Source organism: Nannobrachium achirus (assembly GCF_963921795.1).
Source record: "Nannobrachium achirus genome assembly, chromosome: 17".
In the NCBI taxonomy this organism is placed as follows: domain Eukaryota; kingdom Metazoa; phylum Chordata; class Actinopteri; order Myctophiformes; family Myctophidae; genus Nannobrachium; species Nannobrachium achirus.
This window is the reverse complement of record NC_137824.1, coordinates 28303875-28329850: the sequence shown is the minus strand read 5'-3', so window position 1 is coordinate 28329850 and position 25976 is coordinate 28303875. Positions and strand designations below refer to the sequence as shown.

The 25976-nt window shown below is 42.5% G+C and overlaps 2 protein-coding genes across 3 annotated transcripts in view; both read left to right on the top strand.

Annotated features, from left to right (window-relative positions):
• The window catches only part of atp8a1 (ATPase phospholipid transporting 8A1), a 175379-nt gene that overhangs the window by 71344 nt on the left and 78059 nt on the right, over positions 1–25976 (top strand). The window contains exons 12-22 of one of the 2 annotated variants that reach the window (XM_080745989.1): positions 3191–3318; positions 4968–5045; positions 5461–5549; positions 9369–9413; positions 12361–12433; positions 19787–19892; positions 21554–21636; positions 22410–22459; positions 23012–23081; positions 23597–23681; positions 24458–24597. In XM_080745989.1, the coding sequence (XP_080602115.1) occupies positions 3191–3318; positions 4968–5045; positions 5461–5549; positions 9369–9413; positions 12361–12433; positions 19787–19892; positions 21554–21636; positions 22410–22459; positions 23012–23081; positions 23597–23681; positions 24458–24597 (947 nt within the window). The remainder of the gene's footprint in view (positions 1–3190; positions 3319–4967; positions 5046–5460; positions 5550–9368; positions 9414–12360; positions 12434–19786; positions 19893–21553; positions 21637–22409; positions 22460–23011; positions 23082–23596; positions 23682–24457; positions 24598–25976) is intronic. The other variant, XM_080745990.1, reaches the window with a different exon arrangement.
• LOC308301953 (tRNA-splicing endonuclease subunit Sen2-like) lies at positions 13043–14134 on the top strand (the record flags this gene model as incomplete). The annotated part of the gene is made up of 1 exon (XM_080746100.1): positions 13043–14134. The coding sequence occupies one exon, from the start codon at positions 13043–13045 to the stop codon at positions 14132–14134; it is 1092 nt and encodes a 363-aa protein (XP_080602226.1).

The window sequence follows — 25976 nt, the reverse complement described above, 5'->3', positions numbered from 1 at the left end:
ATTGAGTGAAAAAAGAAATGGTTGAATATCACTGCGCTGCTGTACCTTTTTAGTTTCTTTCTAACGTTCTGTTTGATTTTTGTTTTGTTTTTCTTTGTTGTCGTTTTTTAACAGCTCCAGGTAACAACCATTTTAAAGCCTTGGCCATCCGTGAATGACCCTCCCTTACTAACCCCTAACTGAAGCTCTGCCTTTGCTAAGCAAATGAAGTCCCCTCCCTCGCCCCCTATACGGTTGCCCTACTTTGTAGGGGCCCGTGCCATGGACAAGCACAAACCAGGGACCCAACCATAGGTGTTTCCCCTCCAGCTCTCTTATATTTTCATTGACTTTTGTTTTTTTGGTGCCTGATCCAAACTGTCTCTCCTCTCCATGTTTTTGTGGCATGTTAAACGCTTTGCAAATCCAAGCCTCAGACCTCTCCACCCGCCCCTCCCATCCAAGCTTTCCTTTTCCTCATTCTTTCATTGGAAATGAATTGGAACACGTATTGTCTGCTCTGAGCCTGGGACATGAGGGTGTTCTCGGGAAGCTTTCTTATATCAGGAGGGTTTAGACTTGTTTATTGCTTGAACGTAACACGCGGCACAGCCCAAGGGACAACCACTGACATTTTCTAAATGTCTCCACTGTCTCATTTTGTTGTGTTGATTTTTATTTATTTATAAAAGACATAGCCTGTATGGAAGAGATAGCTAAGCGCGATGCATAAAAGCAAACTCATTTCTAACGTATGTTGCAAAATGAAAATGGTATTTCACATGAATGTACGTGTTTTACACAAACAAAAAGTAAGCAATAAGAACCATACAGCTGCTGGTGTGGCATTGCAAATTCGACTTCCTTGACCGGCGTGTCTGTTGTGGTGAAACTCTGAAACCAGGTTTGCAAAGCGGTTATCGTACCACCTCTGCCATTCCTCTGTATCCTGGCAGGCCTGTGAAGGAGAGGTTGTGCCCTGGTCAGTTTTTTAAGTCTGTTTTACGACTCACACTGTTCCTCTTTAGAAGATGTTGTTTTGGCTCAGATTGGGATCACGTGGGTTTCAGTGTTGCCTTCTGTAACACTAAAACCCACAGCTAGAAAGACGCTGCACTGTACTAACGAGGGGAATGTGAGTCATAAAGCAGGCGTCCATCTTGGGACTGAATGTCTTTCCTTGAGGAGGGGTGGAGACTAAGTCCAGTGCACATTATCCAACCTGTGACAAAAGAGAGGGGTGGCTAGTTGTCATAGCTCTACAATCTCACACGCACGCACACACACACTTATTATTATTATTCGCAAATTCGCCACCGGTGTGTAAAGACCTTTACTGTACATAAACCAGTGTACGGCATGCACACACGCACACACACACGCACGCACGCACGCACGCACACACACACACACACACACACACACGGTCACACACACACACACACACACACACACGAATGCGCCCCAAAATGATGACTGTAATTACATGCAGTTTATCAAAGCACACACATTGCAGTTAAGCGCAGAACAGTCAACACCGGAGAGCAGTTAGCCCACCACCGCACATGATGCACCAGGGCCCATATGTCACCAAGGGCTGTCATTATGCATGGTTCATAAATAATTCATTCGACTTTGACTCAGCATAGAGCGCTGACACCAGCCTTAGCTGGCTGGCATTCTCCGGTGCCTAAACACGTCTTAACATCTTTCCTTTATGCAGATCAAGTACAAAATAAACAGCGGTCATTTCACAGTAAAATCTTCTGTGTTAATTTAACTCTGAGCATGTGAAAGTGGAATGAAACTGTTCAGGTCAATTCTTACAAGTTAAATTTACACGGAGGATTTTACTTGTTATGGATTCATGCCAACCGCTAACCATCACTCTGTTAAATCCGCTAAATAGTTGGTAGTGTTGTTTTCTCCCTCTTCGTCATTTACCTTGAGTTGATGTTTCCCTTAGTAAAATGCTGTCCTATTAATTCATAGGTGCAGTGAGGATTTCTTTTTGGTTTTAACTGGTCTTTTTGCTGCTGGTCTAAGTAAGATTTGCGGGGGTCTTCATTAAACATTCTGAAATGGTAGAAAACATTTGAAAATGTATTTTTGCTATAACGTTTGCTATAGCTTGCCAGCTTAATTTAGTATTAATATTTTAAGTACACAATAACAACACATTTTGGCTAACACATGGAGTGAAATTATGACCCGTGCATGTTGTAGTGTGCAGTGGTGTGATAAGATTTTTACATTTTCTTAATGGCTCTCAATTGAAACCCTCTACCGGCCGTCTTCTGCTAGCAAAACTAAAAAGAAAAAAAGAAGATTTTCTTTTAATAAAAATCTAATTAGTGCAATTCACAAGCTGGCTGCTTAATGGAAGTGAGCACACTACAGTAGTTATAATTGACGCCATCAATGGTATCGTAATCCGCCCGCTCTTTTCCACATGTTGTTGGTTGGGAATGTGCTATGGACTGAATCCCCCTCCTTTGTCTTGAGAGCATCCAACATGTTTGTCTTCCCTTCAACCTCTTACACACCCTCCCTCTTATATGTGCTGTCGTACCAGTAGCAGTAGCTTCCACACACCCCCCCACCCCCACCCTTTTGTGCCATTTTAGTGTTTTTTATTTTTGCGATCATTCATGTCTTGCTGAAGGGCTGTCCCTCTCAACCCTCATTGGTAAGATGAAGCCTTGGGTTGAGGAAGGTAACTCTTGCAACCTCCTACAAGCTGAGGAAAGGTAAATCACATCGCTCATGATTTCGTGTTTGGTGTCAGTGGGGGGTTACATGTGAATCACCATCGATTTGGGTGGGAGGGTGGAAAGCATCATTTGCATAGTGCTTTGTGGAAACCATTGCCTGGATCATGCTGGATGCCAAGGCTGCTGCTATTATGACACTACTGACACATCTAAGATGTCTCAGTCCCTGTTGGCTACTTTAGAGTCTTTGGGACATCAAATTGGACTGCTAATCAGTTGAGTGGTGAGGGGACGAGGTTGGGTGGAAGAGATGGTTTAAACTCCAGCTAATGCACAAAGTTGGCACAAACGCATCCTTGAGCGCTGGGATAACGTTGGCCATTAGCTGCGAGTAGCTTTGGGCATTTTCATTTTCCCAACGAATCTTGGGGGAACCACTACTCATGAGATTTCCTCTCTATTGCTCCCTTTGTCCAAACACTTGTTTTCTCTGACAGATGGTGGTGCGGCTAACTTTGGCCTCAACTTCCTCACGTTCATCATCCTTTTCAACAACCTCATTCCAATCAGTCTCCTCGTCACCCTGGAGGTTATCAAGTTCATCCAGGCCTTTTTCATCAATTGGGTGAGTTAAAATAAAAATTGGCCCCAACAATTATTCAAGGTTTTTCTTATTTTTGGGTAGTTTGGGGGTTCTGTGATGTCCCTTCTAAGAAAGAAAAGTTATTTGAACACTGAGTAGTTCTTTTTGGTGGTCTGGCTATTTCAAAAACATACTTTGAGTGGCCCATTTGATTTGATCTCCATATGATGATATTATGGAGCTCCACCCACCAGGGAGAGAATATATTCTCCCACCCATGTTTTTGCGTACCACATTCAAAACTTGGAGTACTTTCTGCCATCAAGTTTTCTTTGTATTTATCTGTGTATTTAGTATTATAGATGTCTAAATAAAGGATCTTTACAAATATTTCTTTGTAAAACAGCATACAGTTTCCACTTTAAAAAGTGGGGGGGGGAAGATTATCATCAATTCCCCAATGTGTACCATGGTCTCTGTCACTGCCAGGTGCCCCACTGTTGGCCTGGGGACTGTATAGACATCAATGACCTCCTCCGATACAAATGGAGTCACCAGCTGCTGCTTTTCACCAGGGGAGTGTAATGCTACTCTAGTTGAAACTCCTGGAGCATAGCGGCCACTTAGCCCCTCCTTGCAGGTGCCCTGACCAACCACTAGGAGTCACTCACTAGTGCAGTGACAAGGACCCCAATACCAAGCCAGTTTGCCACCCTAGAACACAGGCAATTGCGTTGGTTGGAGTGCCCGGCCAAGCCGGAGGCACTGCTGTCCAGAATGGAATCCAAGAGGCGATTGTTTCACCTGTACACACCACCCGGACACCCCAATGATTGTTTTTGTCAAAGGAAATGTAATCCATTGCCATTAGTATTCCCTTCACTGAGACAAACATGAGAGGAAGACAGCACATGGGGAGGCACAGTAGAAAAATGTGCGATTTGATGGTAAGCGGGCTACACACCAACCAGTGCAGTGCACGCACACAGCCAGCATCATGATATTACCACTTCAGCTAGTCAGCAATATATTATCAATAGCTAGAATGACTAGAAAAATGGACAAAGCGGATTGTCTGTTCCGTTCAAGTTGGCTACTCACCATTTGGGCACATCCTTTGTGTCATCCAGTGATCCAATTTGATCATCATCGTCATCGTCATTTTCACTTGATATCGTGGTCAATATATCCTGTATATCCATGAGTTTGTTGGAGAATGAGCACTCTGGCTTTATTGCAGCAGTGAAAACAAAAGTGAAACGTATACAATATACTGTACTGTATACTATACTACTGTAGATTAACATCACCTGTTGCATCAGTTGATTTTACTGACCTTACCAAGGATATGCCTTAGAGAAAAGGAGGAGAAAGCACTTATGAATTGATATGAAGTCAAATATCCAGCATTTAAATTCAGTGGTCAGAAATTCTGACTGCTGTCTATACCGAATGTTGAATAAACTATGTTGTCAGTCAAATTACGCGTCAGAATCACCTTAAAAGTTTACTGAAGTAAAAAAGTGGGTGAAATTCGTAGTTTCCATCGTGTTATTTCAATAGGAAAACGAAAGGGATGAAGATACATTCATCAATGCTGACATCGGGCTGGCGTATGTTGGGGGTCGAGACTTTACTTCTATAATCTGAAGTTCTCTTTATTTCATGAACTTCTTTGTGATTGGTTTCAGGACACAGATATGCTGTATGAGCCCACCAACACTCCTGCCATGGCCCGCACCTCCAACCTGAACGAGGAGTTAGGCCAGGTAAAATGATGTTACACAAATTCCACTCTCACTGGCATTCACTACGTTTCGACACATCACATGCATCCCTGAATTTATCTTGGAGTTTATATGCAATGATAAAATAATAACATAGAATCATACTAATTAAGATATTAGCTATATCAGTCATGACCATTTGTGCATACAGTACATTTACTATTAGCAAAAAAGAGAAAAGAAACAAGAACCCACAACGCATCGCAACGTGTTGTGAGCTTTTAGATCGTGTATTTTGGCTATTTTGACAGATCTTTGAAAGCTTTGAAAAACGTTGCCGTTCTTCGTGCAACCGTAACACACGCATACAGTATATACTGTTACTCTCTGTTACAGTGCGATATACTGTTACTCTTTGTTGCATCACCTCCCTCCTCCTCCGTCCTCCCCCTTGCAGGTGAAATACATTTTTTCTGACAAGACGGGAACGCTGACCTGCAACGTGATGCAGTTCAAGAAGTGCACCATCGCCGGCATGACCTACGGGTGAGTCGCCTCCTCACACAGTCCAGACAATTCCCCATCGTGCCCTCGCTCCCCGTGTCTGCCTCTTCCACTCTCTGCCTCTCTTATCCAACCACCCTCCCAACGCCCCCGGACCCCACCCCCTGTCGGCCTCATTAGACAACGAGTGTGAATCTGAGTACATCTGGTGTTCCTGTCTCTCTCCCAGCCTCCTCATTAGCAGCTGCATCACTGCTTCACCCAACGAAGGCTATAAATAAAAAGCAGACAGACATCTGCAAGCAAAGGCACTGCCAACCCTCCCACCCACCCACCCACCCCCAACATGCACACACACACACACACACGCACCCACGCCCAACACGCAAGCGCCCACACACACACACACACACACACACACACACACACACACACACACACACACACACACACACACACAGGAATAGTTTGTCTCCGCTGGATGTTTGTGTGAAATCTGGCTGCACATTACATTTTCTTTGTCTTTGTCAGATGTGGATTTCACCTAAGTCGTTTGCTCTGTCACCCTGCAACATTAACAAATACAATGCTCAGCATTGCAGGAGCTGTTTGTTTATAACTAAACAAAAACGGGCAAAAGCGTCTAACTTGGTGAATGTTCTGCTGCTCTTTTGTCACATTAGTGTATTCTGTTACAGGCTGACATTAGTTAAGTCAACCCTTAATGAATTTGCTCTATGAATAAGCCATTAATTCACTTAAGTGCATAAATAATTAGTAGATTGAGAGGAAGGAAGTTTGGTGGGGAACAGGGTATCTCTACAAAGCCGAGGGAAGTGCTGGTGTGACACTATATGATTAATCCCATTAGAATTCAATTAAAAAACATGATCGGTGAAGAGCATGCTTAAGGACATGGGTCTTTGCCATGCCAGCACAGAACATTGATGATTCTGTAAAAGTCTTTCATTTCTGCAGACGAGTCCTTTGAATGAGTTTTACTTTCTAAGGTAGTATATGGTGGATCTTTGGGATTGTCATGTTTTATACTCCAGAGAGTCCTGCCCTTGCTTGAAATCATCAAAGACTATGGGGCCTACAGGGAAAGAAACTCTTTCCTCTGAACATGAAGCCACACTGGAGGCTTGCCATCTTTCCAAAAAAATCTACCTTTGGAAGTCTCAAATGAGGACACATAAATATATGGATGAGTGTTCCATTTCAGGGGAGGAAGCCATCAATGATCCAAGCTTTAGCCACTTTTGATGGTCATATTCTGTAATCCTCTCCTCTAGTCTCACTCAAAAGTAGCACTTCTAAAAGGGAATGCTATGTTATTTTCAATTAGACTCGTTACTGATTAGCTGCTTATTAATATCTTTCAGATACATTTGCTGGGACAGATTTAGGTTGATAAGTCAAATGCAACTACTCTGTTATTTCAGTTCAAATTGTGAGTTAATTTGACCCAAGCTGTACAATAGTGCATGCCCAGTTACTAAACACAGTTGCTGCGGCCACCCCCACCTCTTTCACGTCATATGCATAAATGATGTGCTGCTGTAATTAATGAAACCATCCCCAAGGGTGTAGACACTAATTAATTCCACTGGAAAAGAGTCCATCTGACTACATTAGGTTAGACTGACTCTTGGGCCCATCTCCTTGATTTAGCTGACCTTAATGAAATTCCTATGACATAATGTGTAACATGGCAAATAGTCTATCAAAATACAGCAGAATTGTTTAGTCTGAGTTATATTAACACTTTGTTGTATCATTGGAGGAGTGATAACAAAATAGACATTGTGATTATTCTTGTGATGCTATGATGAAATTATACAGCAAAGTCTAAAGTGTGTGTGGGTGTGAGTCACAGTACTACTCATGCTAAGATCTCCTCAGATTTCATATTGTATGTTAATGCTCCATTGCTTTTATTCAAAATTGACATGAGTAAAACTACAAATGTATTATTAATATTATATAAGTATGTTTTCACAATGTGTCGCATTGCAACACATACTGAGTAGCTGAGGCCGCAATTCGAACCAGGTTCATTCTTTTTCCCAGACTGCCCTCTCTACCCATTCGGGTTATGGTGACAGCATTACAATTGTGTTGTTATTGCAGAGATCTAATAAATACAACATTCCTTAGGTCATTTGAATTCAGTCAGCCTTTAAGCCTGATCTATGTTTTTGTTGCACAGAAAATAGCCTGCCCACAAGTAGGGATGGGACGATATGAAAATTTGATTGTGGCAAAAGAAAACTTGATTTACGATAATATCACGATAATCAAAATCCATTATCCTGGGGCGGAACATTTGCCAAAAAATAGATCTACAAGCTCACAACGTGTCACAAGGTGACGCGTTGTGAGCTTGTAGATCAGCTATTTTTTGGCAAAGACATTTGATAGAGTGAAAAAAAGACTGTATCGAGTACGTATATTATACAGTAAATGAAATCTCCACGATTATCGTGAGTGTTTTTTTATCATGATAAACGATAATATCGCGTATCGTCCCATCCCTACCCACAACCTCACCTTGAGTCGCACCACAGTATCTAGCAAGTTTGTAAATCGGGAATGTTCGGCGCCGTGTGACACCGGCGCGCAAGGAAGTGGAAATCACCCCTTTGGCTTGCGATGAAATCGAGGCAGCTGTAATGAAGTTGTGAGCCAGTGCTCAGTGAAGCATAGTGCCCGGTCAGTTCCACTCCCTCTCATATTACAATTAACAAAAGCCCGGACTGCACTGAATCTGCCACAGCAGAGGTTTGAAAATCATTTGGTGCCTAGTTGGAACAGCAGTTCATTCCGACCATTTCACGGGGTATTGGTCATGGCAGCCAAGAAAACAGACACACACACACGCACACGCACGCACACACACACACACACACACACACACACACACACACACACACACACACACACACACACACACACACACACACACACACACACACACACACACACACAAACACACACACACGGCTAATTGCCAAGACTGATTCCTCCTCTTGCCAGACGAGGAAGTAGAGTGGAAGACCTCCCTTGAATTATCTTCATTGCTTCCCAGATATTCACATTTTCACTCAAGTTTGGCCCTGCCATTTCAAAGTAGTTTTTTTCCTTCTTTCTTTTTAGCTGTAAGCCTCCTGAAACAGATATGGCAATATACTAAGTGCAAAATATATTCAACTTAGCAGTCACTATAAGAAACATGTATAGTGTTTTGATTATCTAGTGGTAATTATCTATCATTATGTTGTATATACAGTTGTATTTATAGCTTCCTTCTTGACCTATTTGGTCTGTGCCAGCTTTTAGCTATTGGAGCTTACCCCACTTCCACCATTTGAACTTACAGTATATGCTTCATTGACTTGGGTTCCCCAGGGGTCTGTGTATACATGCCATGGTCCCCTCGTATTTAGCTTCTACACTAAATCTATTTGCCGAAAACAGCCAACATACTGCTAAAGTAGTTGTAGATCGCGGAATGTTTGCAGTTAGGTTATGGACAAATGGTAAATGACTCCCATAGAGAGTTCCAGTATTACTATAGAGGGTATATCATACATGGAAGTTATGCAGGAACGCCTACTGAGTGGCAAACAACAGAGTAAGTAGGAGTCATGAGGAGTCATGAGGAGTCAGTAGTGAGTAGTGCTTCCAAGCTCCAGTGCTTGCACTCTGCATTGCTCTAGTCCTTCCCTGTGTCTATATAACCTGTCCAAAATCTCCCACCAACAAACTCATCCCAACCCTGTGAGGTCTTTAGTCAGACCCACACAGCCAAGAGCCAACAAACATGCTTTTTTACTTTCTCTACCTTCGCTTCAACAGTCACGTTCCTGAGGCTGAGGAGGGTAGTTTTGCTGAGGATGACGGGTAAGAGGTCCAAACTGGGTGGTTGTGTGCCTTCTCTTTGCTTCTGTGCTGTATTGCATCGTGGGATTTGTGATTTGAACACAAATATTTCTCTGTATTCCCTGTGTGTGTTTTTTGTGCGTGTGTGTGCACTCTTATGTGTTGAGTGGTCTTGGGACTTGTTGCACATGCAGTCAGTGTCCGATATGATTCATGTCTGCTGATGTCATAGAAAAGCCTGAAAATACGGAGTGTGCAAGGAAATGTGTAACTACTAGTTCTGTAAATTGATCTGCGGTGTTGTGGCAGGGTCGGCTTGCAAATGCATCAGTCAAAAATGGTTTCCACTCCCAAACTGTGTGTGTTGAAGTTGATGTCATCACACACTCATTTCCACTTATTAGCATGAACTTATATCTCTTGTGATCTATTTGCTGCTGTGTTGTGATGCATACACAGCATGGGCGTGTCTTATCCTGTCTGCATGAGGGGCTGTTTGTTAATACCTACAGTATTACATTATGTCAAAAAGCCTGGCTCCAATCCCGGATTTCTGACTTGGATCTCGGACTTAATGTGACCTGCATGACCATCTATTAAATCGGTCGTCCTTTTCACTGGAGCTCAGTTAGTCTGTTCTCGAGAGACTACCAGTCTCCAAACTGTGACAAGCCTCTGTTTAGAACATAGCTTAACTCAGTTCCAACATTGAAACTGTGAGAAAGTGTTGGTTTTTGAACAGGTGGCCCTCCATAAATCACTGGAACAGAACATGACATCATAGTCTCTCACAGAATGTGGTGTGGTCAGTCCATGGCGACCGCGAACAACCAGCACCCTTGTTTCCATAGTGACAGGACCTGCTGCTTGCTGGCAGATAATCAATAACTGACCGTCGCCTAGGCGAGCCTCCAGAAATCTCATCAAGACGATGGGTGTGGAGAGCTGCACCGTTGCTGAAGAAGACAACAGCTTAGCATTTATAAAACTTATTTCCTGTAGTCAGTCAAAACAATGGTAATTAATCCACATTTAGTCCAAGTCATTTGTCCAACTAACTGTGTGCCCCACAATTATGCAGTTAACCTTTTCATCCCAAGAGCCAGTTACAGAGGAGGAAAACTAGATACATGTGTAACCAAAAGATGAATGACCCCAAAACAATCACGCGAACCTAACCTAATCAGAGCAAGACATCAGTAATAACATATTCAATATCATACAATCACCGAAAGCCATTTGGTGGAAGCGGCCCCACTCACTGAGTGAGTGTTGGTGTCACTGTGCAGGGGGGCGTGGAGAAATGGAGAAATTGCCTTGCGCCTGTTCCATGACATATTTTAATACAGGCCTGAGAGTATGATAGATTTCCCTTATGCCTAGTGCATCTAGATATAACACTGTGTCAACTCCAGTTCTACCATTGTAATTGCATTGCTGTCTCTCTCCTGCTGTTCCTTCAGCCCCAAAGCTGCATCTATTTGCTCCGGACTATACAGCATGCAGTGCTGGGTGGCTCTTACAGTCTTAACAGCACATCCTCTGGGGATTAGGAAGACTTACGGTTGCTAATGGCAGCGGTGGTAATGTTTCTATTAAGGCTTGGTTCCACGGAGAGGTCTGCTTATCTTCCTGATCTATCAGCCTCTATTTATCACCGAATCAGCAATCGATCTCGGCCAGAGGATTAGTGGCCGCTGGCCATAAGAAGTTATTGTGCTTTGGCTGAGATTCAGAGTTGCCTGACTTATGCATCTCAAGAGAAATCACGAGATTTGTAATCAGACATGGGCTATGTACTGTTGACACTTTCCTTTTATTTGTAGTCTATCCAAGAGTCTATTCTGCTTTCTGTTTTCTTGTTTGTTTGTTCTGACTTAGTTGTTCAACAAAGAACTTAATCTTCCAACATTGTTTGTCAAATTCAGGGACTGGCTTTTAGGTTTCAATTATTGTATTGGCCGCAACATATTCCTATAAGCTGTATTAGCAGCAATTTATTATCTTTGGTACCCATTCCTTTTGTGTCCTAAGAAAAACACAACAGCCACCAAGGAATAACACCCAAATCACAGCTTCATTTAGCTGTGATTTTTTGCTTCCAGCTGTGTGGAAGCAAATGAATGAGTAGAAACTGGGGAATACAGTATTCTGTAATATTTCTCCCTATTTCCTCTGTATAAGCTGTTGTGCAAGAGTTCTTTCAGGACACTGAGTTGCCAAAGGGTCTCCCACTTCTGCCAGCATGGACAGTATATACAATTATATACAATTCTCAACTTTAATTAGTGTATTTTAATATGCTTTTGTATTTTCAATAAAATAAGCCTATCTGCAGGTCAGTCATATCTTGGTCAGTTGCTAATCAATCAGTCAATCAATCAACCAATCAATCAATCAACCAACCAATCAACGAATCAATCAATCAATCAACCAATCAACCAACCAACCAATCAATCAATCAACCAACCAATCAACCAATCAAACTATTACAGCCAAAGCCAATGGAAGACATATAAAACAATTAATAAGAAGAAGAATAATCAAAATAATAATACAACTTGGGAGTGAGTCTGCTTTTCTGCTGACTGCAATGGGGAGTTTGTCCCACAGTCTGGGAGCCAGGAGTGAGAAGAGTCTGGGACATGCAACGGACGTGAAAACTGCTGGATAATGTACAAATGTTGCAATATGTACTGTATCTCCATTTTGCTAATGCAGTCATCAAAATTGGCATTTTGAGAATTCAGCCTTAAATCAATCATACATTTGTGTTGTATGACCATTATATAGCACATTTAATACACAGAGGCAAATCAAAGTGGTAACTTGTTTATTGGCCCATACTACACCAATTACGCTGACTAACTACCACTTGTGTTCTAGTATTGTAAACTGTGTGCGTCTTTCTTTACATTATAAAGCATTTCAGTGGACTGTGGTTTTCTCTCTTCTGTCTCGTCCCCAGGCACAGCACACAGTCATCAGAGGAGGCAGGATTTACTGACCCAAGCTTATTGGAAAACCTCCAAAACAATCACGTAAGTAAAAGCCAGGCCTTCCCTTTGCATAACACCAACTAGCATAGACGGCTGTTATACAGTATCACTCCACATGTGGGTTGATATTTTGTATGTATAGTATGATGATGATGATGATTACACACCGGGTCGACGTGTGTCTATGGTGCCAAACAATTTGACTAAGCTTACAATCCATTTATTTATTGCTCTTCTACAGTTTGACTGACAAAATAATTAACATTATTCTAACTAAATCTTTCACGTCATATGGTTTGTTTAGTAGATCGCCATGGTTACTTTCTTTAGTTTGTGTCTTGAGCAAGTCATGAGCAACTCCATATTTGGGCATGGTTGATCTGCAGCTCCATGTATGGAGCCGGTGGAGACATCTAGTCTGACATCATGCAGACGTGAAACTCCATATACAGTACAGTATGGATATGGCTGACTAATTGTAACATCAGTGAGATGATACGAGCATCCGGCCACTAGTTGCCTTGAACCACCATCCGAACCACACAGATTAGATATCCAGGTTAAGTTCTCATCGGGACACCACTACGGCAGGTCCTAGTTTCCCTTAGAGTGGTATATTTTAAAATTATTATGAACAATGTTCATGACAACATGACGTTTATAGCTCCTCAGAGGAGGAAAAGAGTCTATGAGGAGTATGAAGCTCCTTTTCCACTGCCAGGGAGTCAGGAGATAAACCCGCACAGGGACATTGTTTACCAGGGTGAACTGATCAACAACACCGTACTGATCCGACACCCAGCACATATATTGCACATATATGGGAAGGGTTATTTTGGTAAAGGCATTCTATCCAGAGCCAGACCAGATCACTGCATCTCCAACCAATGGGAGGTCCTTTGTGGCCGTAGTGTACCTGTCACCATCTCACAATCCAAGTACGAGCAGCAGGTGAGTCAAGCCCAAGGATTGGACGAGGAGGCTGTCAATGAAACCCTCCTCAAGCTGTCTCAGCCAGTGGAAATGGAGGATGAAGAGGAAGAGGCGGGACCAGGAGAGAAGAGTTGCGAGGGGAGGAATGATGTTAAGAGCTGTGTGGGGTCTGAGGAGGAGGAGCTGGACGGTGTGGGTCCCCAGATGGAGAGGCAGTGGTCGGGTTCAGAGACAGATTCACACCCTGTGGATGACAAAGAGCAGGTAGAACAGGAGGGAAACAGACCGGTGAAGGTCACAGAGTATCTACAACTCACTCTAGAGGAGGCGTTTTTCTTGGTGTACGCCCTGGGCTGCCTCTCAGTGTACCTCGACCAGGAACCTCAGTCTGTCGTCCAGCTCTGGAGACGCTTCCGGTCCATTCAGAGCAACTTCCTGTGGTCATACACCGCCTATCATTTCTACAGATCTAAAGGCTGGGTTCCAAAACCTGGTCTCAAATATGGATCTGACCTAATGCTGTACAGGAAAGGCCCTCCGTTCTATCATGCCAGTTATTCTGTGCTGCTGCAGGGTGTTGGCTGCGGTGCGTGCACGGCGCTGCACTCGTTCAGCTGGCGTTCTCTAGCGGCTCTCAACCGCATCACCGCCAACGTCGCCAAGGAACTGTTGTTATGTTACATCATACGCCCGGATGACTTGTCAGAATCTGACCTGGATTCTCCTCTCTGTCTGAACAGACTGACTGTCCAGGAAGTTATTATGAGCAGGTGGATTTCTTCTCGAGAGCGAGAACAAGGCAACGTTTAATTAGCCTCGCGTAGCCAGGCTGTTACTCATCTGCGAAGAGAAAAGCCTGGTGACAATATCAGGCAAAGACTGTTCAACTTCCGCCGTGAGAATTTCAACGGAAGACTATAACGCATGACGTAACTTCCGTTAAACACAGCACTTCCGCCACTTCCGCTAGAACCAACCGGAAGTCATATTGTGGCCAGGGTGACGTTTAATTGGCAGACAAGTGACAAGAAGACTGCTCTGATTGGATGCTGAGAGTGTGACAATACTTAAATGTCCTGTCAGCTGACACGGGGTGGAATGGATGAACAAAAGACTGCTGTAGTCTTAAGTGATTCAGTGGCTGAATGAATCTTCAGTCCGGACCTTTACACCGAAGCAGTGTAAGAGGATTTTAACATAAGATGCTGAATCTGTGTATGGATAAGCTAGACTGATGTGGGTTATGTTGGTCTTTTGAATGGTGACAATCTATTGATGTGAGAAGCTGACTGATGTTTTCATTTGAAATGTTCCAAGTGTTTAGAATCTTTTCCTCCCAGTGGAATATTCAAGCACGCATTTCTGTGACAACAGACATTTCTCAAGGACCACCCCACCCCAAAAACATTACAACAAATTGACATTAATGTATATGTAATTTCCTGAATAATCAGTCAATCAGTGATTAAAATCATGCCAACAGTGTGACTAATGTTTCCTTGTAAGCTAATGTAAACACAAGCACAAACACAGCCTAATTAGCTAATTCTGAGGGGCTGCCTGTTTTTGTACAGTTGCTACTGTAATTATAAAATGTTTTCAAAACTCTAGAACAGTGGTTTTCAAAGTCAAGGGCATGGTCTCCAGATGGGCCACCCAGGGGGCAATTGGAAAGTAGAGAACCAAAAAAAGCCTAAATAAAAGAAACATATTTGGCTAGAAGGGAATTGTCACCGTTAGTGCATGTCCTCTTATACTTCCTTGTGACCAAGGGGACCAATCAGGCACATACATTTTGAGACTCAGTGCAAACAATATAATGCAATTTAGATAGCAGATTTTTTGTGAAATTTTTTACCATATTGCTCATCTATACAGCCTACAAATTACAGTGCAAATAACATAAATCATAGTTGCAATATGTAGAACCCATATTTCACCTATTTAGAAACATGGTTTAAAATCAATCTCTTCATTTAGACCTGGATATACCATAGCATCAAATGTGAATATCCAATACGTTTCTCTCTGAAGCAACCTATTTAGTCTATTGCCACCTTTATAATTGGGGGATATCTTTAGAAATAGTGTCAAATCCTGGAATAAATTCCTTACCAAAAAAATTCTTCACCAATGTGTTTGTAAAGGTGTCTAGTAACACATCTCACAAAGACTGAAATTCAGTTTCCCTAGGAAGATCTTTGACAGCTAGGGTAATTATGGGTCTCATTCACTCACTATACACTATACAATAGGGGAAAAAAATCACTCCCAAAAAATATGCTTTAAGTGGGATGTGAGGGGTCTAACTAGGTGTTTTTAATTATTCTGAATCCATTGCAAGCATTTGTTTTGCACCAAAAACATTCCTTGGGCTAGAAATGGACCCCCATACCACTGTGAAAAGTGATGACTCATCACTAAACCATCATTTTATGGGCTGTTTGTAGCCCAATGAATGTTTTTTTGTGCAAAACAAATTCTTGCAATGGATTCAGAATAATTAAAAACACCTAGTTAGACCCCTCACATCCCACTTAAAGCATATTTTTTGGGAGTGATTTGTGAGATGTGTTACTAGACACCTTTACAAACACATTGGTGAAGAAATGTTTTGGTAAGGAATTTATTCCAGGACTTTTTAAGATATCCCCCGACTATTAACTGATCGCTCAATTTGTTCAATTGAGAAAAGTTTTATAAAAAAAAAAAATCTCAACCTTTTTTTGTGAATTATGTTATGATTTTAATCAAATATAAACAAAAACAAACAAGATGGCTCAGACACATGATAAAATGAAAAGGCGAAGTCTATTAAAACTGAGAAACCATGTAACAATGGTGAAAAGACCAGTTACCAAGGTTACCAAGACATTGCTATGACAAAAAGCTGGCATACTTCAGACAGGCCAAGGTTGGTGTGGAAATCATCTAATCACAGTAGTGGACAATGTAGGTCCAACATATTCCAAATATGGATCTTGTAGAAAGTTCTTATAGAAAGTGTCCAACATGGAATGGTATTAATTGGGGAAATATATAGTTTCCGAAATATGTAATTCCGTGATTGTATTCGGTGTACTCCAGCTGACTGCTTACACTAGCTTAAAGGCCTACTTGAATATTTGGTCATCTTTCCATGTGTGACACACACAATAATTTGGCACTGCTAGTGCTCGAAACCAGTCTGTGTCATAATGTAGTCTGTTACACGCATTTGGGACTGTAACAGAGTTGGTAGAGCAGGGTCGCAAGTACCACCTGTAACATTTGAGATGGGTGTAGGGCAGCTGTGATTGATTGGCTGGTTGAGTCACTGGGTTGCCAGACATGGTGGGGGAGGCAAGATGTCATGTCTAATTACATACAGCGGTGTCGCCTAGGGAAGGGAACTAATCCCACTGTGATGTTTGCCATGTTGTGACAGCAGAAACTCTCCACACATTAATGAGTTTGTCTAGGATCCGCTTTAGTTAGCCTACATACTGGGAAACCAGCAGTGCACAAATTGCTAATTGGGGAAAAAACACAAGCAAATGGTCCTTGTAGCTGTGTAAGTGTTCTGCCTAATTGGTGGTACATGTCTTTGTTTCTTGCACTCTTATTGCTTGCATTTATTGTCACTTTTTGTCCCTGGTTTACAGTAGGAACATGTTCACCTTTTGTGATATGAGCAGATCAAAACTGTGGAATGGAACTTTGGAAATAGATTGCAACAAATCCTCCATGGGTCAACACATTCACGGCATCATAGCCTAGTATGTGGTATGCGCCCTGACCACCAGGCCAGCGGGCGCCCCATGTCGTCCTCCAACTTAACACTTTCCCCTGCCGTTTAATTAGCATTTCACCAGATTAGCATTCACCAGCGTTAGTTTTACTGAGGTTATGGTTAGGGTTAAGGTTAGGTTTAGGTGCACTAACCCAGTTGCTTTTTTGATACACTCGGACTGAAAGACCTGCAAAAAACACTCTCCCGTGAAGAATGACATCGCATTGGGACAGCTTAAGTAACCGGTAACGAGTAACATATAATTAATGTTAAAAAAAAGAAAAAGTAAAAAGAAAAGTACTTTTTAAATAGGCTACTTTTTACTCTTACTTTTGAGTAATTTCCTGGACTAGTACTTTTACTCTTACTCTTACTAAAAAAGTAACAGTATTCTTTGAGTAGGATTTTTCAGTACTCTTTCCACCTCTACCCGTTAGCTCACCTGGAAAGAACCCATCCCACATAAACAACGCAATAGTCCTTCCCACAGCCGGCCTAGGATCGAATCTGACCCTAGACTCGCATATAACCCCTTACAGGGAATTCTTTCCCGCCTTTCCTGTCTCTCTGTTCACTGTCTTTATTGTGAATAAAGCAGAAATGCAAAAAAACATAAATACCCTTGAGTGCTTCGTATTGACTCTATTCCTGTCCGTTTGCTTGCTTCACTCCTTTGCCTACTGCGTAGCCTCTTCACCTTCTCTCCACGCTGGACGTGTCTGCAGCGATGAGTGTCCGTCACTGTTGCCGTGACAGAGATTACCCAGGAGTCTGCGGGGGCGAGGGCTGGTGGCACCATTTTAGCTGTCACATCTTATCGCTCTGTCAGTCAGAGCCCTCTGTGGGCGTAGTGACGCGCTCTAAGCTCTCCGCTTAGGTGACCATCACCCTGGCCTGGCTGGCGCTCACAGTACACATGCAGATGTTCACACACACACACAAGCACACACACATGCACACACCCACACCCACACAGAGACAGACAGACACACACACACACACGTGCATATTTATACTCTTGGGTCGATCCACTCTTGCCATCCGTGTGTCAGACCATCCCATACGCATACGTGCATGTAGGAATACCACATAAGCATACACTCATACGTACACTGTAAACCTGGAGCAGATTGGCATTCTGCGGGAGGCAGGGGGGGCTCTAACGGCCACCTGGGCTGTAATAGGCCCTGTGGACTTTCATTTGGAAAAGAAGCCTTTGATTCATCCTGCCTTCTTCTTTCGTGGCGCCTTTGTTCTCTGACACGGTTCTCTCTTCAAAGAGCTCTCATTACAAACCAGGGGACAGTGCAGCGTGCAAGGATAAAAGCGGATTTAATTATATGCATGCACAGTGCTTCATTGAGTTATTGCTGTACTGTATGATGGTTTAGAAACAAGGTGGAACAAGTCTTGTGTAGGGCTGCACTATTGATTATTTTCTTAGCGATTATTCTATCAAGTACATGACTGCATTTGTTTTTTGTATGAGGAAGTCACAGGGGGTCAGTTGCATGCATCCTATGAGTTGACAGAGGAATTCTCTACCATACTGACCAATTTAGGTCACAGATTGGCAATAGATGAATTTAAACTTATTTTGCCATTCAACTCTTCTTTTTTCTCAGCTCCAACTCGTTATTTCTCAACCAAGGGCCAAGGAACCAAAAGTAGGCCGCAAGATGTACAGACTTGAATAGAAGCATACTGTGTTATTTCTATATTTGTTTTACTTCACAGTCGGTGTACATTGTGAATCCAACCATCAAAATGAAACGACATTGTTTTAGTGGGAGATAGTCAGTTTATTATATTTTGCCCTAATGAGGGCGCTGATTGGGGCTGCCGTTTCTGCAGCCCCAGCCTCTGATGAGGGTGGCGGTAGTCTAGACTTGAGGCTAGGCAAAGTAAGATATGTTGCCTGGAAGGTTGCTGGTTTGAAACCCCACACTGTTTGATCAAATTAAGTTTGCGACTTTGAATGATAACCTCTCTTCTCCCTCAACAGCCCTTGAGCCTAGTACTTCTTTACCAATTAGTCCAGTGGAGCTGCTCAGTTGACCAAGAATGGTTCAGAGTGGTTGTACAGGGCTATTCCTGGATGTGAATGTTTGTGACTCGTTTGTTTGGGAGAGAATTAAGTTATGAGTCCATCAATGCTGTCACAGTTCTTGGAAAGAAGGCTGTTGTTTGCCAGTCTCTTAGTCCATGTTTTGTATTCCTCCTAGAATTCTCTCTAGTAGTAGTCATTAACCTCAGATATGCTCACTATGCACTGTAGACTCTAGTACATAGTGAGAGCATCTGAGGTTAATGGCTGTGTAGAGTAGACTGGGCCTGTTACTTAATAATAGATGCATGTTTGTATTATGCAGGTAAATCATTATTCCACATATGCCATCATTCAGTTCATGTGTATTTTGAGGACCTGAAGCCTGTCGCTGAGTATTTTCCATGCATGTGTAATACAGTATTGTCACTGTCGGGCAGAAAAATATTATGTTCTTTCATAAATTAAAGCCCTATACTTCATCATCCAAGACTGTCGCACAAAACTACAACGATGTATTGCTCTGTCTCTTGTTCTTTCCCTCCCTCCCACTCTCACTTAATTACTCTCCCTCCCTCTTTCTGTCTTGATCCTTTCCTCACTTTTTCCACCCTCATCCCTCCTTCCCATTACTCTCTTGCAGCCTACAGCACCTGTCATTCTAGACTTCATGACCATGATGGCCATCTGTCACACCGCAGTCCCTGAGACCATTGGGGATAATCTCACCTACCAAGCTGCATCTCCAGGTAGGACAGACTCACTGACCAAGCTGCATCTCCAGGTAGGCCATAACAACACATGATCAACTTCCTGACCAATCCTGGGAATTGGTGCTGGTCAAATGCGTGTTGCTACCAACTCTCATTCACTTGTGGAGGTGTCATTCTGCTTCAACAAGTGGGTTTGTGAAATAACATGTTAATTAGTGTGGTTTCCATAGGCAACACACTATTGTATTCGGTCCGAGATTCTTTTCCCAGCAAAGTAAACCTGTGTTTTGTCAACTTTCTGAGTTACCCGGTTTGGGCGGCTGCACAACAGAAAAGTGAAGCTTTTGTTTATGCTTCACTGTCACAAAATCTAATATAAATGGTGAGACGGAAGTAATTTCCCAGTGGATTCCTTGTGACCTGTGTCACAGCAACCACACTTGCAGTTTCCCAGAATGTATTCAGTGATGTAATTATTTTTGATGAGGAAGTGGGCAGTTCATCTTTGGTAAAAAGGTTGAGTTGGATAGTGGATTCACAGCTGAGGAGGAGACTGGTGGGATTTGATCCTCTGCTAACATTATTACATGTCGGTCCAAGGACAGTGGAAAATTCACCAACACCATACATTTTATAAGAAGCCTAAAAGCAGAGCCTTTATATCATCCTCAATTTGTAAAGGAGACAATTGTAAGTGTGAACCTCCTAGCTAATGTGCCAAGTAGTTGTTTTTTTCTTTTCTTTGAAGAGATATTTAAATTTACAGCTCAATGTTCATGTGTGAATTGGACATGTTGCCACTGCACTTTGACTTATAGTGCCACTGCACTTTGACAATATCTAGTATGTATTCTACATCCGTTATGAGAACAGAAGAGAAAGAGATGCCACTATCCAATGCCGCCCCCCATAAATAAATAAATAAATAATAATAATAAAAAACTCTAGTTGAAACGTATCTATACACATTGCTGTCCCAAGGGATTGACTTGGTGGTGGCCTTACAGGAGGACAGTCAGATCACAACATCAGACTGCTGTCTACTATTGGTTCTTTAGTCCATTGTTCCCATTCAAGGTTACTGCAGTGACTCTAGGATATTTCTTGCTGTGATTATTCTCAGCTGCAGCAGCCTCGATGAGCTCATAGAATATCATGCTGTTCTCTATTTTTACTTTGCATTAATTATCAAGTGCCTTCCCGACTGGATCAAAATACTTTGTTCCATCATGCTGATGCTTCTTCATTTCACATATTGCTGCTTTGGTATAAGGTGAGGGTTTATTTTAGCCTGAGTACTTGGAACAATAATGGTATTTTGGAGCTGATTGGTGCAGTGGAGAAGTTCTCAACCTTTTCTCAACCTTGTCACACAAAATGTGATGTAGATTTCAAGTCCAAGACTTGAATCAGGTGCCCTGATGGCGAACTTAATTTTGCAGTAAAACGGGACAAAGCACATAATACTATCATCAGCCTATGCAGAGTATGTACTGTGTTTTATGCCTTGGAGTAAAACAAATTTGCTGCATCAAAAACGTCTTTGATTTGCTTTCCTTGTGGGAATTAAATGCCCTGGCTGATAATTGGCTTTTCTGCATAAAACATAAATGGGCCTTATCATAGATCAAATCAAATGTATGTCTCACGTTGTTACTTGAGAAAGCTGTGTGTGTGTGTGTATGTTTGTTTGATAGATGAAGGAGCACTTGTGAGAGCAGCGCAGACCCTGGGCTTCGTGTTCTCTGGCAGAACCCCAGACACCGTCATCATGGAATCGGTAAGATCGACCAGAGCAACATCTTCACAGGCACCATGCAGGCTCTTTCTATCATTAGAAGTATATACTATATTAAATACAAATTGTATGGTGAAGCTAGGGCAAAACGTGTTTGCATTTGCACTCTTTCATAAATAATATAAGTACATATAGACGTCTCCATGTGTGCAATGAACCCTTTTATGTACTTCATTAGCACCCTGAAAGGATTACTGCTGTGCAGGGAGCAATCCTTCATGATCAGAAGAAAATATGTATATATTATGGATGGTACATACTGGCTCTTTACCATGATTTAGTTTTTCCGAGTTGAATATAATAACTATTCATGATCAAATTAGGCAATGCTTTGTGTGTGTTCTCCAGCTGTAAGGTCACCTGCATGTCGGTCCTTTAATGAGCTAACCTGATGATTACAGGCAGAGGAACGAGGCCAAAATTGTTCTCTGATTTTACTCCCTTGAGAACATCTTGTCCAAGTTCTTTAACCTTTATTAGCCTTCTAAGGCCCCCAACATCTACTCAATCCGCCCAACTTGTACCTGGCGCTTTTCGCAATTAAGGGAGTTAAATTGAATCTCTTACCTTATCATTTTGCCACCGTTGGGGCAGCGCTTTTACTGATAAATACTGTTAAAGTGCAATTAGGCCTGATTGGATGGGGAGTGTGGTTTGTGTAGTTATAGAGGCAAGATGATATCATGGAAGAGGAGTGAATTTGACTTCAGTTTCCTGTTGCAGTAACACTGAGTCTTGTGTTCTTCTGCTCTTAGCTTGGCTCAGAGAAGAGGTATGAGCTGCTTCATGTCCTGGAGTTCACAAGGTATTATCTCTCTCTCATTCAGTTTATCTTGCTTGGAATACACTGTAAATTACTTAAATAATAACGTTGCTTATTTTCAACGTAAATCCCATTGTTCTGCTGATGTGAGGAGATCAATAATAGTGAGGTGTCATGTCTCATACGCTCGACATGACATGTCATAGTTTCCTTGCAAAAGGATGAATTAACACCTTTACAACATTTTACTGTGTATAGTGCTTTTTGGTATAACACGAGTAGCTTTGCTACATACATGGATACAAATAACTAGGATCGACAAGGCACCTGTCTTTTTGTTTGGGTAGTTCTGTTGTGCAGATATCGTGGCATCTTGTGCAGATACCGTCTGTACAGATGACGTCATGTATTTTCACACACGTTTAATTTCAACAGACGCCTCTTCAAATAGTACCGTGTATGATCATTTGCTCAGGTGGCTGTAACAGCTTGGGATGTTCTCTTGCACCCTCTGCTTGTTTCTATCGATTTCTCTTTGTCCCCTCTCTGTCTCCCTCTCCCTCACTCTTTGGTCTGCTTCTCTCTCTCTCTCAGTTCTAGGAAGAGGATGTCGGTCATCATGCGCACTCCATCTGGGAAGATCCGCCTCTACTGCAAAGGAGCCGTGAGTGTCTGTCTCTCTCCATGGCAACGCACGACAAGCCATCACCATCATTACCACAGGAGTGTCGAAAGCTTCTCCCTCCTCCTCCGCTCCCCTCACTGCCTTCCCTCTTTTATCCACAATATTGTTTCTGTTTTATGGAAGAAATGATGGCAAGGTTAAAAATGTTTACACGCTGGCTTGGTAAAATATTTCGATTTGTGTGGGTGAAATACTGTAGTGTAGGTGTAACACAGAGGCGTAGAGTTCTGTGTAGGGGGGAAGGGATGGTTGCAGCCTGGGTGTCTGTTTAGCATTCTCAATATAGTATAAATAACTGCATTGGTAGTGCATCATTTGGTAATGCTAACTAGTGCCTCCATACCCTTTCCCTCTAACATCCAAGCCATGTCTCTGCTTAAGTGCTGACATAGAAAATAGTACAAGGAATATGTTTCTGTCCAAGAAATGTTTTCTTTGCTCTGGATATGAGTAGCCAATCACTAGTATTCTTTATTTGTTTTTTGTTGTTGCAGGACACAGTTATTTATGACCGCCTAGCTGATAGCTCCAGGTACAAAGAGATCACACTGAAGCACTTGGAAGCGTTTGCCACAGAGGGTGAGTGGACAAACAGCGCTCCCTGTTGGCCAGAAGTAAAACCATCCTTTTTGGTTGTTTTCTATGTTTTTACTGTGCATTCTCTCCTGGTAAATGTAATAATCACTCACTGATCAATCAGTCAACAGTTGGATTGGAAGCTTCTTCTGTAATCCCTCACTTAGAGATACACTTGAATCATTTTCACATTTTAGGACAAGAGTAATCAAGGTGGTAGTAGTAGTAGTAGTACCTGAGACATTGAGCACAGAATAACTGCATTGTTGGTTGCTCTGCCCTGTGTTTACACTGCCCTCTAGTGAAACAACGGTAGAAGGACTTCACCAAAAGTATTTTCTGTAGATGAATTAGCAGCACTGTGACTGTACAGTATGCTATTTCGGATTTCTCTGTTTTCCAAAGATCAAATGAAATGTTACAATTCCTTTTAAGTTTTGATCAAGGAAACCACGATTGCTGTTTATTTTAGAATTTGGCATTCGTTGTAAGCAAATTATTTTGTGGAATTTGTACAGAACCAGCCAATGTTTTAATCAAGCGTTGTTCTCTAAGACCGATGCACTTTGATTTGTACTACAAACAGAATCAGCAGCATCTCACACGAACCTGTTCTTCATTTGCATGTTTTTGACTTCCAGATGGGTGGAGCTTACTAGATTACAGCAATTAGCATACATTTTAGGCCCTACCCTAAATGTCGGGTCAGGTTCGGGTATGGTCGCGTTCGGGCAGAATTTGAGAACTCTAATTCCCAATATATTGTTTTGTCCATCCAGGGCTGCGTACTCTGTGCTTTGCCGTGGCAGACATCAGTGAGTCAACCTACCAGCAGTGGTTGGAGCTCCATCACAGGGCCGGCACCTCTCTGCAGAACAGAGCCCTCAAACTGGAGGAGAGCTACGAACTCATAGAGAAGGTTTGTTATTTGACCTGTGGATTGATGGATAGATAAAATACTACCACTACCACTATCACTTATGGCTCATCCTGGATCTAATCCAGCCTTGTATGGCCAAGAGACATTCCGACTTGGAATGCAGTCAGCTTGGCAAGCAACATCACAATCTGTTTATTTACCTGCCTTCCCTGCTGCTTTCACCTAATGTAGGCCCCGGTTACATAAAGCGTCCATTCGAAAGCCTTCGGTCCATCTGCAGCAGGATCCGAACGGCTTCCCTGATTCAAGCTGAAGCCAAATAACCTCCTGTGTGATTAATGTGGGCCTGCCCCATACACACACGTGGAAATCTAAATAACTTGGCTGTGTGCATGTGTGCCCGCATGTGTGTCTGTGGCTCAAAGTTAGTACCGAGAAGTGCAATCAGTTTCCTGTGAGGAACATCTATGTGGAAGCACTAGTCAAACACTGGCGGCCGCACTCGTAAATCAACCTACTGGCCTGTTCATCCCAGCCCTTCAACGCTGACTGGACCCAAATGGATCCAATCAATCATGAAGTAAACATGAAAGCTTTCACACAGAGGAGAATGCGATGATTGCCCTGCCAAGCTCAATGAGTGGAGCATGCAGGGTTAAGGGTTCCATTCCCTCTGTTGCTCAACGAGTGGCACAATAGCACTAATGCCATCAGGGTTGTGGGATCAATTCTCACTGAGGCCACTCATTGGTAAACAAAATAAAGATATGCACACGCTTATAACGCGGCTATGTGCTTGGGTGAAGAGTATGAGTAATATGGTCTCAATCCTATCATTATATCGGTATTCTTTAAAGTTGTACCATGTAACTTTTTTTATAAAACAAATCTTAAAATTGTCCTAACTGTTAAATCGCTAAAGTTTTAGAACACCCACTCCGTTATTTTCAGCTTCTGAAGCCTTCTCTTTATATGTTTTCTATGATCCTGGCCGTGGACCGGATTTCGCGCCAAAATGACGTAATCTGCATCATCTGTATACGTTGTGTATACGTTGCCCAATCACATCGCCGATCATGCACACATGGTACACTACCGGCCAATCACAGCTTATCTGCTCTGGTCTCCAGGAAGCGCCTCCGCTTGGCTACAGTGTTTACCATGGTGAAGGATTTTAACCTCTTAATCCACAAATCCTGGCCAGAAAATTACGTTCTACCATGCGTTCTACCCCTCCACGGATTACTATCGGTCGCGGTGGTTTGCGGCGCCACTCCGGTGGTCCGCGGCGGTGGTCCGCGACGACTCCGGCCGAAAAACGGCCGAAAAAAGCAATACCGCTACTGACCACTAGTTGAACTTACACAGTATAGCTTTAAGTCGGTGGTAGTACCACAGGGGATACAATGGAATTACAG